Source organism: Siphateles boraxobius, unplaced genomic scaffold, assembly GCF_051911475.1.
Source record: "Siphateles boraxobius isolate OS27281-9 unplaced genomic scaffold, OSU_SipBor_1 77, whole genome shotgun sequence".
In the NCBI taxonomy this organism is placed as follows: Eukaryota; Metazoa; Chordata; class Actinopteri; order Cypriniformes; family Leuciscidae; genus Siphateles; species Siphateles boraxobius.
Genome location: NW_027509205.1, coordinates 11064775 through 11083458, shown reverse-complemented (window position 1 = coordinate 11083458; position 18684 = coordinate 11064775). Strand labels below are relative to the sequence as shown.

General features: G+C 36.3%; 1 protein-coding gene across 1 annotated transcript; it reads left to right on the top strand.

The window, feature by feature from the left end:
* The first annotated feature begins 1534 nt into the window (after positions 1 to 1534).
* Positions 1535 to 16018, top strand: acvrl1 (activin A receptor like type 1). Its single transcript, XM_077219100.1, has 10 exons — positions 1535 to 2139; positions 4950 to 5021; positions 5289 to 5516; positions 6408 to 6586; positions 7023 to 7122; positions 7736 to 7882; positions 8063 to 8338; positions 8512 to 8709; positions 13976 to 14106; positions 15076 to 16018. Exons 2-10 carry the CDS (start codon positions 4952 to 4954, stop codon positions 15220 to 15222), a joined length of 1476 nt encoding a protein of 491 aa, XP_077075215.1. The 5' UTR covers positions 1535 to 2139; positions 4950 to 4951; the 3' UTR covers positions 15223 to 16018.
* Positions 16019 to 18684: the final 2666 nt, after the last annotated feature.

The following is an 18684-nucleotide window of genomic DNA, read 5'->3' as shown; positions in this document are numbered from 1 at the left end:
CAAAACACAAAGGAGGACAAGTGGACTTGGAAAGTAATCCACTCGTTGTGCCATCCTTACGTAACTGATGAGATCTTTGCCTTGGCGTGAAGTGAGGTAAAGGCATGTAAACCAAAATAGGCTGGGTGAAATATTGTTTTTACTTGTTTTTTACTTGGTATCATGTCATGCGGTCCCTTTTCTCAATCGCTAAAGCCGATTTTCTCTTAAACGTGTTCAAAATGAAAATATATCAGTAATATGAGGGCCTAATGAACCTTATTTGGGGTTGATGCTCTATTTAATTTAATGTGAATGAAGCTGTTAGGGATATACATGTTTCAATGCATCATACATTAAGACCTGTAGGTTTTTAATAATTCCTGTAGTTGAGATACAGTATTTATAACAAACATTTAAAAGAGAATTAATTGTTCTGGTTTATTTAGGTTAAAAAAAATCCTCTGATCAAATTGATTACTCATCAGTCATCAATCATGGAAAAACAGTTGCTGTTAATGAAACTCTGAGAAAAGATAGACCTCAGAAATCACATATCATGGAAGGAAAAATAAATACATGAATACTCTTCAAATAACAGTTCTCCTCCTCCTCTCAGATCTGAGGAGTGCCAGCTGTGTCTAAAAACACCAGCCAAGAAAACAGATTGAAAAGGGAAAAAACTGCATCAACATTTTCTCGTATTATACAACTGATGTTAACATTATTCTTGGAACTTATTTCTTGATTAAGTTGTAATGAATGAAAGATGATATTTTTATTTCCATCTTATCTTTAAGAGCTGTCTTGGGTTTCTCTGTCTCATTGGACCATATGGGAGGCTTCAAGCTCCAGTGGGAGATGTCACCGTAACCTCGGCTGCTCTGCCTTCAGCGGTGTCCCATCAAATAAACCAACTGTCCATCTGTGTCCAATCTCCTTAAAAGCCGTTCATGGCCCCAGGATCACCAGTTTTGCTCATCTCTGAAACTTACATGCACATCATGCACGTCTATTCTGGTCCTTATGTGAATTTATTACTTAAATAATCATGTATGTTTTAAATAAACTAAGAAATATTTTGTCTAAATGTTTTTAACATTGATAATAATATGAAAAGATAATAACATTACACAATATACCTGTTGTTATTGTATTTTTGATCAAATAAATGCAGCCGGTCAGAATAAGAGACTTCTTTCAAAAACAAAACAAAATTGAATGGTAGTGTAAATTAATCCATTTCTACTGTAAGTGTAAACCAAGTTATAGTCAAATATAACAAAGTGCAGCATAATGAATGGCAAGAGCAAGCATTTTGTCAGAAAAAAAGTCCAGGCCAACACCGCCCAAAAAGCCCGTGACCATATTGACAACTTTAATGACAAACATTTTATTAACTTATTTTAAAATATAATACAATATGTTGTTAATTTTAAAGTAAAAAGTAAAATTTAATGGAGATCACATTTGTTATGTGGCTTGTTCAGAAGGCACATGAATCCACTATGAAGTTCTATTCATAAGCAACCAGCTATGAAGAAGAAGAAAAAACAGACATGGAAAAAATGAAAGGTCTTGCAGCAACAGGAAAACAGCTATGAGAGCACATTCCTAGTGAACCCCGGCAGACAATGAGGGGTGGGACAGATATTTTAAAATCTGTAATCTAGCCCCTAAATCAGAAACATTGCTCAAAGTTTGCTTTACGCTTATCGAGATGGAGTCGCCAGGAGTCGATCTGGGAATGTTTATTTGCAAGCGGAAGAAGACTGTTTCTTCTCCGAGAAGCAGTTTCTCTTTTTTGGTTTATCAGCTCGAGATTTGACTGGAGATATAGCCTACTGTACGCCACAGCTCTATATGTTCTGCGTTACGGCGATCTATGCAATATTTCGCTCGAGGAAATAAGACTGATCGGATTGTGAGTGAATGAAAACTGAACTCGAAAGAGTTTAACTTTAGAGTAAACTCCCGAGCATGTCAGGATGTGGCAAAAGTTAGGATCCCGCACATCTGGATATGACTTGCGCCTCTGATTTCAATATATTCGTCGCCTTGAGACAACCGATTTATGTTTTAAAGACATGAGAGACGAGTTTCATAAACAGATGACGTTTGATAAGCTTGATTCGTGAGTGTGCGCAAGACGAAAATCAGGTAAATCACCCATTATGTTTTCTAATCTCTTTTAAAATATCTCTCTCTGAAATTGCTCTTATGCTGAATGTGGCGTAATACAAGACTAGCCTATATTTAAAGAATATGAATACTATTTAGAGAGATAACGGTTTGAATTAAAGGACCTTGCTTGGTCATAGCTTTTCCATTGTGAATGGGCAGAACTGTAGCAGCAATTTTGTTATTTTAAGAAAAAGTGAATCACAACGTGCAGAAAAGACAAAAACAAATCGTATGCTTTATTTGTCTTACTTTTTCTTCCTTTTTCAAATTTTTTTAATCTGGTCTTCTCAGGTGGTATATATATAAAACAATATAAAACTATATATATATATATATATATATATATATATATATATATATATATATATATATATATAAAACTATATATATATATATATATATATATATACATACATAGGCTACCATACACACACACACACAAATATATATATATATATATATATATATATATATATATATATATATATATATATATTTGTTAGCCAGCATATATATATATATATATATATATATAATGAATGATGATGATGATGCAATATCTGAGGTCATGAGACATGTGGATGATTCTTTCATACTACATTTTGTCAACTACTACAAAGATTTGGCTGCATTATACATCAGATATTGTATTAGAATATTAGAATTAACAGAATACCAATATTCAGGCATCTTTGCACGTAATTCTTAGGAGAATCCATGTTGCAGTCAATGACATGAACAGAGGCATAAATAAAACCCATTTCTAGTTAGCTTGAACCATGAGTTCAGTTCATTTATCTCTGTGACTGTGCAATGCTGGCGCTAACAAATACACTGAGGCGTACCAGTTCTTTTTAACTGTAGTCAAAACAGGCAAGTTCTTACAGCTGCAAGATGGAGCCAGAGATATGCTGCTGAATGCTGAATTTACCCTTAACTATTTCAAAATCCTGAATCAGACTCTTAATTCATTTCTTCAGGATAACAATATGTATGAAATACATATGGGAAGTTGGCATGTCCAGCAAAGTAACATGCTATAATCTGCCTAAAACTATTTTAAACACAATTTTTTAAAATATTTTTTTAATAATCATTTTTTATGTATTATATTATTTTATATTTTTTATATACTAAATGGAATATTTTGTACTTTTATAATTAATTTGTCATTATCACAGAACTAGATAAAATGTGAAGGAAAAAGGTGATTACATGTGAAAAGAAATTGAGACTTTCACTATTACAGTCAAAAAATTAACCAAAATATTAAAATAAAAAAGCTTGATCTATATTCACACTACTTAGTTATAAGTCACTTTAGTAAGAAATAACTGTAACATAAATAAGTGTGAATATAAATTTCGAAACAAAGCTGTGAGCAGCAAAGGAATTTATTCTATTTCAAAGTCCTGAGAAAAGTGGAAGGAGAATAAGACAGTTCACTCTTAGTTCCCATTTTGACTGCTCTCAGAGAGAATGCTGACAAGGAGGTCATCGAAACAGGAATCGCATTTCATCATGTTCACTTAAGGCTTTGATTCAAGACGGCCACTATCTGATTTGAGAAACATCCTGGCAGCTTGGAAATAAAGATCAGAATACCCAGAGAAGGGTGGGGTTGTTTGCCGTCTTAATGTGGCCCAGAGGGCCCAGCAATTACCCATTTTCTGTGCACTAAGCGTACGTGAAAAAGTTGTTTACACTGACCCACCTGTGCTTACATTGATGGGATTAAATGGAGAATTTAAAAGACTCCACAGACAAAGTTACTCCTGTTGGGATCTCGCTGCATGTGTTTTCTACATCAGGCAATAGCCATCCTCATTTCCAGTTACCCAGTTTGTGTGTGGGCATGCATCCCTAAAATGACGATCATTTATATGCAGATACGCAGATAACAACAAATATCACAGATTATATAGATTATAATATATACACAAATGCATTCTGAAACGTCTCAATATACAGACATATTGCCCAAAGCAAAGCATATTTATTTGTACAAAGATACACATCAACCCTGGCTCTCAAAACATCATGGTTGACTCTGTTTTTCCATGACGTCACATAATAGTATGCCTACTTTAATTACAGTGTTGAGGCAACACGAAAATAGTCTGTTGTTTTCAGCGTGCTACTGTTATACAGTGATCTAAAACGAATTTGGACAGTTTGAGACACTTTCACCTATTGTTTGTTGAAAACAGCCTGACCAACACTTCAGCATGTAGGTTTTGCATCATCCTCACATAATACGTTTTCACCCAGCCATTTTGCTTGCATGACCAGTCGACTTCCAGACCTTGAGGAACAAGCAATCCGGAGTATTTGGACGGCTAGCCGGGTGCGGCCTCTGAATGGCAGGAAGTATAGCCATCAATATTTACTCTGCGTGTGCAGCAGCCAGAGTGTCTGCAAGGAGGAGAGTAAGGCCTCCACTAAAGTCCTCTCCCACCCACTCTCACTATAATTGCAACACAGACAGACTGACTAGACCCTCTACATCTGTCGTTCTTTAACTCACTTCCTTTGGCGTGGACATGGGTTATTGAGCTTTTTCCATTAAGGCATTCCTACACAATTTCATTGTATGATTGTGCCATTATATTATTCACGCATGGAGCGGTGCCTTGTAAATGCCAGATCGGTGAAGGATGATGCAAGGGAGCATGGGATACGTGCATACGATTAAATGGAAGGAGCTGGAAGTGTTTGTTTTTTGTGTGTGTGTCAAAGTGCTCCCTCCTAAGGCTCGCTCTCATCCTGTATCCCATCTTTCTTAGACATGAAGGCTTCTGAGATGCTCGCAGCATTATTTGTTTTGGTGTATTCAGGGAGCAACGCAACTCTCGCAGGTGAGGTTACATAATTGCGGTCATAAAAGTGTTTATTTGTGAATTTGTCTGAGTGTTGCATGGATACCCGGGTCATGTATAGTGTTGCTTCCTGAGTAGACAATAAGCCAGAGGAAGTATATCTTCCTACTCTGTTTTGACATATTTTAAAACACATCTGCAAAGAAACTCTCCCCCAGAAAATGTTGAGCCATCATATACAGTAGGCTATATCAGCTGAGATAGTGTAATATTAGTCACATTACATTTTTATTTACATGTCCATAGATAAAGGCGAGAAGGACGTTTTACAGTGCGCATGTGAGAACATATACTCCTGTGTAAACAATACCTGCTGGGACCGGATTTGCTTCTACAGTTCAGTCCATGAGCGGATAGTCAGGGGCTGTTTTCCCACCAGCGAGCAGTGCTACGTGCCTGCTGTTCCTGGAGTGTATTCCAAGTGCTGCTTCACACACTTCTGCAATGCAAACCTCAGTGCGCCTGAAACAACAGGTCAGTCATTTCTTTAAAAACACCCCTTTAGCTCAGAAAACAGTTACTCTTTTTATAGTTGTTAATTCAGAGATTAATTACTAAAATCAAAGAGTCGTTTGCCTTGGTAGAAGTTTACTCTCTGCTACCTTCTAGTGTTACATTGGTGTTTCACAGGTTTTAACTTTCATATGTTTTTAAACGTGTTAATTTTTGGGGTGAAATCCCACTACTGTAAATTATACCGGTAGATTATAATTCAAATGTTTTGTCTTTGATGGGCATTATTTATTTTAAATGTTTTGTGAAAAGTCACAAGATTGCTTTCGATGTTTAACCTTGTAAAAAAAAAATGATTCCCCTCTAGATATCGGTTATTTTATTGGTATTGTTTCCATGATATATGTCTTGTTTTTTATTGTTCCTCTTATATATATATATATATATATAATTTTTTTTTAAAAACCCAAAACATTAAGGATATCCTGGGACATCATACTTGAAAAACAACTTGCTGTAGCTCAAATAGAAACTAAAAACAATTCCCAAATTTAAAAAAATATATTTTCAGATATATTTTTTAATACATTTTAAAAAATACAAAAATATCATAAAAAATATACTGCTAATAATTTATAATTGACATAAGTATATTTTTATGAGTTTTAGATATTTTTTTCTCATATATCTTTTGGCCATCTTCATATATCTTTGTAATATTTTTTAAATTGAAATGTATTGTCTTAAAAAATACATTTTGCATTGACCGTGTATTTTAAGGTTAGAGATGTATTTTTCTTGCCTTTTGAAGCACATTTTGTAATGTATTTTGGCATTTCTGAAATTAAATACAAAATTGAATATGAAACATTTTCAGCTGCTGTAGTACAGTGATGTTGTCTCTGTTTCCAGTGGGAAATCCCATCCAAGTGATTTTGTTGGTGGGAGTGCCACTGTTGGTGCTGTTGGTGGTGTCCATGGCAGTCTGTGGGCTCGTGTTGTGGCTGCGTACAAGGCGACAGCACCGCCCCCTGGTGGAACAGGAAACCTCTATGCTCAAAGTCCCCAGCGGAGGGGATCCCACATACGGGGTAAAACGCAACTGCTGGGTGACATTCACTGCTTTTTGTTTGATCTCATTATTCGGTAGCACTTTATTTTACAGTCCTGTTCCGCATGTATATACTATGTACTTATTATAGCTATTACAATAACTGGGTTATAACTAGGTCTAAACATAACCTTAACCCGCAGTTACCTTATAAAACCAGTGCTTTCTTGGGTAAGTTCACTGTAAGTACATGTGCTGTAAAATAAAGTGTAACCCATTATCCTCAATTCATTACAGGCACAGTCTTATTTACATGAGCTAGTAGTCAATGAAATAGAACTGAAAACTTCAGTCTCTTGAGCAACCTCTGAGCAAAATGTTCCTCTGGGTTGTGATTCAAATTCCCATCATTTGACAGTAAGTGTGTGTAACTGTTCAGCTGGTCAGTGATTTAAGTGTGTAATTCTCCTTTTTAGGATATCTTTGATGAGTTTTGTACGTCTGGCAGTGGGACCGGCCTGCCTTATCTGGTGCAAAGGACCATGGCCCGACAGATCTCTCTGGCTCAGTGTGTTGGTGAGTGAAACTTTCATATGTCATTACACAATGCTGCATAGGCGGAGAGTGAAACAACTGCAGGATGAAGCAATAAAGTCTAAGAGGAAGAGATGTGTTCTGCTCCATACCCTTTTTCTTTTACATTTAATTTTTTTTTTACTACATAATGTATAACATTGTGAGTTCAATAAATGTACTCTTGTTTTCAAATGTTTCCATAATTAAAAAATTGACATAATTTAATCCATAGATATAAATTATATTTAAAAAAATATATATATATATATATTTATATATAAATGATTATGTATTATAATTATTATTAAATAAAATTATATACATGTAATATCTATACTTTTTTTCATGTAGAGATGTAAAGAAATTTCTTTGTTTTACTACATACTGTACAACATCAAGTTTGATTAAAAGGGTGGTCACTTATTGATTTAAATGTACTCTTAATTTGTTTTTAATATTACCATAATTGAATAAATATATTTGAACCCATAAATGAATAAAACTAAATTTAAATAAATGTAACCTTTGTATTAACTTGTTATATATGCATCTCATATATGTTATATATGCATCTCATTTCAGTTTATCATTTCCCTCTGAATGTTTCTGGCAGGTAAAGGGCGTTATGGAGAGGTATGGAGAGGCACCTGGATGGGAGAGAGTGTGGCTGTCAAGATTTTCTCCTCTCGTGATGAACAGTCCTGGTTTAGAGAGACTGAAATCTACAACACAGTCCAACTAAGGCATGAAAACATCTTGGGTAGGTTTCCACCCACACTGCATTTTTCATTTCTTATGTGGGAAGGGATCGTTCTGAGAGTACTGCTGCAGCCATACTATGTTCTGACTTACCCAAACATCACTTTTCTAATGAAGGAGTTACACAACTTTTGATTTAAAATGTAATACTTTTCTCTTACAAATGTCCTCTGTCCATCAGGCTTCATAGCATCAGACATGACGTCTAAAAACTCCAGCACTCAGCTGTGGCTGGTCACACACTTCCATGAGTTGGGCTCCCTCTATGACTTCCTTCAGGACAGCACACTAGACCCCGAGGGCTGTCTGCGCATGTGTCTGTCCATTGCCAGCGGCCTTGTGCACCTCCACACAGAGATCCTCTGTACACAGGGCAAACCAGCCATCGCTCATCGAGACCTGAAGAGCCGCAACATTCTGGTGAAGAGAAATGGGCAGTGCTGCATTGCAGACCTGGGTGAGAAAGTAGAACAGAGTATCTGAGTCTAAGTAGGAAATGAATCTCATTCCAAGACTTTTTTTACTTTGGCAAATCATATACTTTCTTAAGGGTGAAATTTCTGCTGTCACCAGTTGAAATCTTAAAAATATAGTTTTCTCAAACATAATGTCTTCTGTGTGATCCCTCAGGCTTGGCTGTCATTCACTCCCAGTCTAATGACTATCTGGATGTGGGCAACAACCCGAGAGTGGGCACCAAGCGTTATATGGCACCGGAGGTTTTGGACGAGAGTATTCGTGTTGATGTGTTTGAGTCCTATAAACAAACTGACATCTGGGCCCTGGGTCTCGTCATGTGGGAGATAACTCGTCGAACTATTGTAAATGGTAAGATGGAATAGTTAATCAACTTTATTTTTGTGCCACTACCGCTATTCTGTGCTCTTGTGACTTTTTGTGAATGTTTCAAAATGTCACATACAGTATTGACGCCAAAAACTTTGATATGCCTAGACTTATGTTTACAGAAAGAATGAATTAGTTAGTTTTATTGCACATTACAACTTTAAATTAAAAGTTCTGTGATTGCAGGATCTCAATGTTCTACCGAACTTTTAGTTTTCTGTTACTAAGCAATGATTTTCACACTGCTGACTTCTATATTTATTTTTTCTAAGTTTCTTTGTCTTACTTCCCCTCCCTCGATCCCTCGGTTTTTCTCAATGTCTGTATGTCTCTATTCACCCACGATTAGCGGCCCAATAATTATAAACAATCTTATCTGCTGTCAGCACTCCTGTTCATTTAGTCCAGATGCGCTTGTTTTCTCTCTCTCTCTCTCTCTCTCTCTCTCTCTCTCTCTCTCTCTCTCTCTCTCTCTCTCTCTCTCTCTCTCTCTCTCTCTCTCTCTCTCTCTCTCTCTCTCTCTCTCTTAAACACACATACACATACTTTTTAAGAAGCACTTAATCAACCCTTTATATATAATTTATATGTAGTATTTATTACTGAATATGATCTAATGGCACCAGTCCTCGGTGTCTCATGATTCTTCAGAAATCATTATAATATGCTGATTTGGTGCTCAAAAAACATTTCTTATTATTGTCAATGTTGAAAGATTTGTGCTGCTTAATATTTTTGTGTAAACCATGATGCATTTTTTTCCCCAGAATTCTTTGATGAATAGAAAGTTCAAAAGAACATAATTTATTTTTATTAGGAATCTTTCTAAGAAGATTTCCTAAATTATAGGAAAATTATAAATTACTTTACTTTCCCTTATATACACACACCGATGAGCCAAAACATTATGACCACCTGCCTAATATGCTGTTCGCCTCCACGTGCTGCCAAAAGTGCGCCAACCCGCCGAGGCATGGAGTCTGTGGTATCTGGGACCATGAAGTTAGCAGCAAAATAGAAATTGCCCATTGAGATTCGTTCAGAAAGAAACTAAGTTAAAAAGATTCATTTTCTACTGAGACCTAAAAACCTTGATAAATTGAGCATGCCGGATATAAAGGATGAATTCTTTTGAATTCTTCTTGGATTGGGGAACTACAAACATCATTTGATTTGTTAATCTTAGAGTCCTAACCGATGTGTAAAACCCTAAAAGGTTATTGCTATAATTTGGGGACATGTTATGAAGAGCTTTAAAAACCAGTAATAAAATCAATCCTATACTGAACCGGTAGCCAATGGAAAGAGGACAGAACCGGAGTACTGTGATCCCTTTTTTTAGTGCCAGCCAGAAGCCTGGCTGCGGCATTCTGTACAATCTGCCGACTAGATAATTGCCACTGACAGATCCCTACATAGAGGGAGTTGCAGTAGTCCAGTCTCAAGGTAATAAAAGCGTAAACAACAATATCCAAACTTGTAAACTAATTTTACAACAGATTTAATCTATTTATCAAAGAGTCGATTATGACTCCAAAATTTCTCACGCTGTCCTCCACAGTTATTGCAAAGGGAGAAAGAGTTGGCCATCTTCTCTTTGAATTTTGGTGGACCAAATATTATAATCTCTGACTTTCATTAAGTTGGAGAAAATGTTTAGACTGCCAAGTTTTGACCTCAATCAAATAGACCAACAAGACTCATTCCCAACTTTCAGCGGTAAATATATCTGTCATCTGCACATATGATAAAAAATGTTATAGCAACGGCAGATGGATCCCAGAGGGCACATATACAATGAAATCAACGTAGGGCCCAAAATAGAGCGCCAAAGTGTTTGCAAAACTAACAGAAAATGTTCTATCCAGTAGATATGAGTGAAACCATTTAAGAGCTGTCCCACAAATGCCAACCTCATCCTCCAAACGATCTAAGAGAATCGAATGATCAACAGTGTTGAATGCGGCACTGAGATCCAACTTAATTAAAACAACTGCCAGCTCAGAATCATCTGCTATTAATAAATCGTTCCCAACTTTTATCAGAGCAGTTTCTGTACTCTAAACAGCCCTGAAGCCAGATTGGAATTTATCTAGGATATCATTCTCTGATAAAAACAGGGTAATTTGAAATAGAACAACCTTCTCTAAAACTTTGGATAAAAGTGGTAATTTAGATATCGGTAGAAAATCATTCAACTCTACAAAATCAAGGCCACTGTTTCTTTAAGGCAGGGTGGAACAACACCATTAATTAAAAAACTATTCACAATAGACAGTAGACTAGGGCCAATAGTTGCAAACAAATCTTTTAAAAATCAAGGAGGAATAGGATCCAGCGGAGTAGATGACAATTTCATGTAGTTAACTACGTAAATCTGCTAAACAAAACCTCTGGGCAGTGAGCAGTTCTACTTATTAAATCTGAAAAATATTTCGATTTTGCAGCTTTAACCGCAGCTTTTAACTGGTATCTACTGAGAGTATCCTTTAGCATTTCATTAGAAATCTGCAATTCTTCTCTCTTCCATCTGCGTTCAGCTTTCCTAAAAGCCTGTTTAATAGCACGTGATTTATTGTTATGCCATGGCTGAGAATGAAGTTTATGGTTTAAGTCTGAGTTGAGCAACATCATTCATAATGCCCAGACTTACAGAATTTAAAAAGGCAGTCATCTACTCTGTATCTAGAGAGCACCCAGAAGCCTCAATGATAGGCAAGGCAAGGCAAGTTTATTTATATAGCACATTTCATACACAATGGTAATTCAAAGTGCTTTACATAGAAGTAATTAAAATAATCAAAAGAAATAAGAACAGTTTAGAATAAAAAAGGAAATAAAGTACAGTACAAACAGTCGGACGTACAGTGGCACAGTGCTCATTAAGTAAATGCACAGCTAAACAGATGTGTTTTGAGTCTGGATTTGAATCTGACTACTGTAGGAACACATCTGATCTCTTCTGGAAGCTTGTTCCAGCTGCGGCTGGCATAGTAGCTAAAAGCGGACTCTAGTGAACCCTTGGTATTTCTAGCTGATGTGATCCTAATGATCTGAGTGATCTGTTGGATTTATATTCAATGAGCATGTCTGCAATGTATTGAGGTCCTAGGCCATTGAAGTATTTATATACCAGTAATAATACTTTAAAGTCAATCCTAAATGTAACTGGGAGCCAGTGTAAACACCTGAGGACTGGTGTGATATGTTCATATTTTCTGGTTCTGCTCAGAATCCTAGCAGCAGCGTTCTGTATGAGCTGCAACTGTCTTATGGTCTTTTTGGGAAGGCCAGTGAGGAGTCCATTACAATAATCCACCCTACTGGTGAGGAAAGCATGCACAAGTTTCTCTAAATCTTGACTGGAAACAAAGCATCTAATTATTTCAATATTTTTCAGATGATAGTATGCCGATTTAGTTATTGTTTTGACATGACTACTGAAACTAAGGTCTGACTCCAGAAACACACTGAGATTCCTGACTTGATTTTTAGTTGTTCGACCCCTAGAGTGAAGGTATGCATTCACCTTGAGAACTTCATCTTTGTTTCCAAACGCAATGACTTCAGTTTTGTCTTTGTTTAACAGAAGAATGTTTTGGCACATCCAACTGTTGACTTCATCAATGCATTGGCACAGGGAGTCAATGGGGCTGTAATCGTTAGGCGATAGGGCTAAGTAGATCTGTGTATTGTCTGCATAGCTGTAGTAAGCATGCAATTTGGTTCTTTCTCATTATTTGTGTCAGTGGGAGCACATAAAGGTTGAATAGGAGTGATAGAAGAAACTGGGCTTGCAGCATATGCATCAGCAAAACTATTTTATAAACTATCAGCTTTTAGATATAAAACCAGGCAGATCAAGATTAAAAAAAAGAGCTGTATGGTCAGATATATAATTGTCTTCTGTAGCCACATTACTAATAGACAAACCCATGGATAAAAACAGGTCAAGTGTAACTATGCCTGTGTGTAGCATCACAAACTGACTGTGTTAAGTTAAAAGAGTCAAAGTCAGAGAATTGCCTCACCAATGGTTTAGCCAGGCAACATACATGAATGTTAAAGTCCACACTGATTAAAACATTATCAGGGCTCGGAACAATAAAATAAAGAAATCCTGAATAAAGTCCTTATCATATTTGGGAGGGCGGAAGATAAGTGCACAATGAACAGTGTAGGTCAGTTCCAGTTTAACCAGCTGTAATTCAAAACTTGTGTATTTCTCCACTGATAGTAAGCTACATTTAAAACTGTCCTTAAAGAGTGTGGCCACTCTCTTACCTCAACCAGTGGATCTGGGAGTATTTAAAACATTGTAGTTTGCAGGCAACAGCTCAGAAGGAAAACGGTTATCCACCAGGTCAAGTAAGCTTCAAGTTAAAAAAGAAATCACTATAAACATTCATCAACGCACACATCAGTTATGATAAATGGAAGCTCAAGCATGTTCGCTTGATGTGAAAGAACCAATGGGGTTCATTCTCGTTTGTTACACAGCATGTTTGATCTTCCGCAAAAAACAATGCGGTTTGTTCTCGCATGTCAAGCAGGTTCGGTAGAGCTTCTGTTTATGTTTTCCAGGGGTGCCGCTAGCAATTTTACGCCCACGAAAGAATATGGGCCCCCTAAACTAAAGAATATTGGACTAAACCACTCAATTCATATGGATTAGTTTTACGATATCTTTATGAACCTTTTGAAGCGCCAAAGTGGTAGTTGCATAGCTGTCAATGCAGAGTACAGAACTGGTACCGATTTAATTAAAAATATCTTCATTCTTCCGAAGATGAACGAAAATCCTACGGGTTTGGAACAACACGAAGATGAGTAAATGATGACAGAATTACAATTTTTGGGTGAACTAACCCTTTAATATGAGGACTTGTCAGGAGATGATCAACAATATTCGCTTCACCTCTGACTGGTCATAATGTTTTGGCTCTTCAGTATATACTGTTTATAACTATAAACATGCAAAATAGAAGATTTTAATGATTCCACTGTAGCTTTTTCCCCCATATTGTCAGCTGCCATATGCTCTTAGGCTCCCTGCATAATTTCCTGCAATCCTCCCACAGAAGTATTAGTACTGCCAACCTCCCTCAACTCCCAAACCACTGTTTTATAGATATAGTCAGAACAGACTTTCAGTCTTGGCATAAATCTCCATTTTTATCAGTCAAAATTCAAATGTTATGTAGTCAGCAAATGTTGACAAAAACTCTTAAATCTGTGGTTGCCTCAGGGATCGTGGAGGAATACAGACCACCGTTCTTTGACGTGGTACCCTCTGACCCCAGTTTCGAGGAGATGAAGAAAGTGGTGTGTGTTGACCAACACAGGCCCAGTCTCCACAATCGACTACGCTCTCATCCGGTAAGTTACTCAAGCATACCAGAGATACAGACTTGGAAGACTTAGACTTACTTGAGTCAGACCCTACAGAAGGATTTGCTTTGACAACTGAAATCTGGAGCAAATTGTTAGGAAAGCTTACATGCGTGTAGGACAAAATATCAGTCTATGATGTCACTGAAAATGTCTCATAGGCTTTAATTTTAGGTTTGCTTTGCAAAAGGAAATGGATAGAAATGTACATTTATCCTGCTTAATGCATGGTACCAGCTTGGTAACATGTGGTGAGGAGTAGCAGACTTGCAATCTAGTCACTAGATTTGTTGCTAAGCTCTTAAAAATAAAGGTTCCAAAAGGGATCTACAAAGAACCTTTCCGTGAACAGTTGTTAAAAGAACCATTTTCAATAGCTGTAAAGAACCAGTTCATAGAAGCTTTTCCACTATAAAGGACCTTTTATGCAATGGAAAGTTTCCTTGAATGTTAAAGGTTCTTAATGGAACCATATAAGAATAAAGAATCTTTATTTTTAAGTGTTGCATTTGAAAATAATTACCCCTTTGAGTCCATATATCTTGCTGAAACTGTTTTGCGATATTAGACTGTTTTATGTCTGCCACATACACACACTCCCTCCTACAATGTATCTGTTCAGAGCAGAATGCGGAAAAAACCTAACAGTTTTGAAGGACAAATATGATTATTTGACACCTACTTCAAAGCTTGCATCATGACATGCACAGAATTCTCACACAATCTCATTGTTTTGTGTCAGAAGTTGTTGAGTTTGGCTTTGCAATTGAAGTTGAAATCCACTAAAACCTTGGTCACTCCTTTGTGTATGTTTTTGAAAATGAACTCCAGGTGCAGTCACTTATATTCACATAAACATATAGGTCTACCCATACAACTGTACATTTACACACTAAGAGACAACAGAAATGACTAAACAACTGATTATCTACGCTTTCTGTATGTTTTTCTGTCAAGATCCTGTCTACAATTGCGAAGATTAAGAAAGAGTGCTGGTTCCAAAGCCCTTCAGCTCGACTCACTGCTCTACGTGTGCGAAAAACCCTCTCCAAACTGGACCAGGACCATGACTATGACATTGACAAGCTTAAACTGGACCTCTAGAAGAAACCTTCTACCACATATTTCCAAGAAAGTTCAATTCTAATGGACCCACATTGCATATTCATCCATCTCAGTGTAATCTAAACTCTTTTAATGTGCCTTTCAAGCTTCTTGTCTTAAGGCTTCACTGAACATGGTTTATCTTATCATGACATTCACTGTGGGAAGTCGAGGCCTTAACTGTGCTGTTAAATGTTTCTCCTGAAACATATCCACTTGACTACTCTTCTAAGACCTCCATATTTCAACACAGTGACTCATTTATTACTGAAAGTAAAACGGAGTTGATAAACCCACAAAATTCTTTTAAGTAAAGTGAGAGGGGTTTTTACAGTCAGGATGTGGGTTATTCTGGACTTCCTAACTGCGGTGTTTCCTGAAATTCTGAACTTCCTAAACATGACTCTTACGTACAGAGGTTGGCACATGCTTTAGACTGTTTGTTGCACTTATTTTTTTTAACCTGCTTTTTGGCTCCATGAAAGACTTTGGAATGGTCCATCTTTTTTAAAAACAAGAACTGTATTACAACTTGCACAAAGTAATTATTAACACAGGGGACATATTAGTATAGTGCACTTTTGTAAAAAAAAAAAAAAAATCACATTGTTTTACATCACATTACTCTACCTGTACTATATCATTTTTACGATGTAAGGAACATGTACAATATATTTGCTTTTTGAAGAAATTATAATCAAATATGTGTATACAAGTTTTTTGCACAAAATATCTCTATTTTTTTCTCATTCCAAATAATAGTATTTAAGTATTAATAAAACTTCAGGATACTGAAGCAGACTTTGAACATTTTTCTACAGTAAAGGGGTCATCAATGGAGGGTCCACCAAGTAGGCTATTGTTTCATCACAAACAAGTAAATGCATTTCACTTAAATGCATCTTTGTACATTAACGTGTAGTAGTAAAATGTGTCCACTAGAGGGCAATCATTAATTGCTCTTTTTCCCCTGAAGGTCTTACATTAGGTTATTTTTGCCTGTTTCTCTTTCCCATAGACTGATCTGGGCAAACTGTGCCACAACCTGATCTGGTAAATGAATACAACGTCACTTCAGTAGCCATAAAGGAGATATATACTGGATCTTTTTACTTTTGCCTCAATCCAATTCTTGTTGGCTAAACCATAAACACTGTGTATCAAGCCACGCAATCTCGCAATTGTTAGAATCGTTGTTCGTCACAAGAGACAATAAAGGACCTGATACCCCTCGGGAGCTACCAAGACACACCTCAGTGTTGTTGAACAACATTTCATGGATACAATACTGAATGCATCCTTCACGATCATATTTCAGACAGACCTATATTTACCCCGTCAAAATAGATTTCTCACGTATCTTATTCACAGAAATAAGACTTCCAAATGGGTGTCTTTCCAGTATAAATCCCTTCCTATGCACGACACGCAGAGGAGTCCAAAAGAGCAGATGCTCCACTGATTGATGGATATTTATAAGATGTTTATCTCTGCTTTTTCCCTAAGCCAAAGTTTCCCTTTGGCGTGTCGTGTTTGTCTTGCTGTCAGACTGTATGGCGGAGTGAGAGGATGGTCATTGATTTCTGTCTGCCTGTTTATCTATATCTGCACCCTCGCTATCCATCTGTGGAGGAATACTTTGCTGGAGATAATTCCCCCAACTCGGCCTGTCCGGTCAGATGGAGAGAGGGTTATTTTTAACAGAGCTCAGCGGCTGAGTGGAGTATCAATGCCCTGCTTTGGTAGCCCAGACTCCTCTGAAATGGTGCCCTTCTATCAGCAGTGACATTTTTACACAGAATGGACCCATTCCAGATGTCTTTGTTTGGAAAAATCGGATATGAACGCCCAGCTGAAATATGTCGATTGATAATTGAAAGATATGACCCCACTTTACAGACAATAGACAGTCAGGGACCAAATTACTATGTAGTCTAGCGAAAGCAAAGAGGTTAATGGTAACAATAGAGGTTTAAGTCTGCAGGCCGCAACTCTAAATGCTTTGTATTTGACCTTTATATTGAGAACAACTTGAAAGGAATTTCAGTGTAATTAGATTAGATCTTTACATCATTCTTTATGTACCCATACGGCTTAATGCACTAACCGAGACTCTTCTCGTGTCATGTGGCTATTAAGAGGACAAATAGTGACTGCATCAAATGTCTCTTTATTTCTCAAAATTAAAATCACAAGTTCCCATCTGCCCTGCTATTTAGAGGAAGTAAACATCCTGAGGTCCTGGCAGAAGCAAGAGCGCTCCTATAGGAATATGTTTGACTTCTATCCCTGAAGACAGTTTCCTTTTTCATACTAAGTCAAGGACTTTGTTAATGTTATTTTTTTTTCTAATCAGTGATTTTTTTTATTGAGGGTCTGAGGTCTCTAAAGCTTAACCCATACTGTGGTTTTTGTGGGAGTCCTGAAAGCTGCTCATTGGGGGTTCTGTAAGCTCCTTTGGATCACACACATCGCACAATGTACATCCTACTCACAAAGGTAACTTTGGCTCCTGAGTCATATTATTAATGCTTAGTCTCTGGAGAATACCGAACACCTCCTGCTGGAACACAACAAAGACGTGACCTGCAAATCTGTCAGCTTTCATACACATCACACCATTTAATATGCATGTATATAGATATATATATAGATATATATAGATATATATTCTCTAATAATGTGTGAAAAGGACATTATATTATTTTTAAGAGACAATTACATGAAATATTCCCATGACCTGGATGTAATTTTCCCATTAGACAGTTTGAATCAAATAAAGTAAAAATATGTTATTTATTTATTTTATAACTCATTCTTGAAACATGAAACAAAACATGTATACGATTGTACATGCCATTTTTCACAAATTATTTTATAAATTTAAATTTAACTGTCCCCATTTAACTGTTTAAATTTTTTTATTTGGTTTATTCAATTATTATTATTTTTTTAAATATTACATTTTAACAATTTTTTTAAGTGTTTAGGAGGTTTTTTAAAACGTTATTAAAGTGATTGTACCCATATTTTATGTTGGCCATATCCCAACTCCGTCACACAGCTGTTAAAAGATGTTTTGTCATTTTAACTAATTTCTCTCTTTCTAAGTATTACAAAATGTCTCCTGTATTTAACAAACATGAGTTCACAAATTGACCACAAATATGGTTATTTTATCAACAATATTAGATTTTCGGTCAGATTTACAATTTTACATGGTTACAATGTATAGATGAAAGGGAAAATCAGTTTGAAATCAGTTTAAATTCAAGATGATTTAGAATAATATTATATTATAAAAAAATATAACATTATTTGTTATAATATTGTAAAATATAGGAAACATTGTTTTTGTATCTGGGAGTGTTGACCCATATTTTGAGTTAAAGAGCAGGAAAAACACCTTTTTTGAGAAAATTAGTAGGCTACGTCTGAACATTCTGTACAGAATAATTCCTT

What these genes read in the sequence shown, in the direction of transcription:
- acvrl1 (XM_077219100.1), top strand. Translation starts at nt 4,952, where the DNA reads ATGAAGGCTTCTGAGATGCTCGCAGCATTATTTGTTTTGGTGTATTCA. An exon ending in GAGCAACGCAACTCTCGCAG is followed by an intron (nt 5,022 to 5,288) that starts GTGAGGTTACAT and finishes ACATGTCCATAG; the next exon opens with ATAAAGGCGAGAAGGACGTT. An exon ending in CAGTGCGCCTGAAACAACAG is followed by an intron (nt 5,517 to 6,407) that starts GTCAGTCATTTC and finishes CTCTGTTTCCAG; the next exon opens with TGGGAAATCCCATCCAAGTG.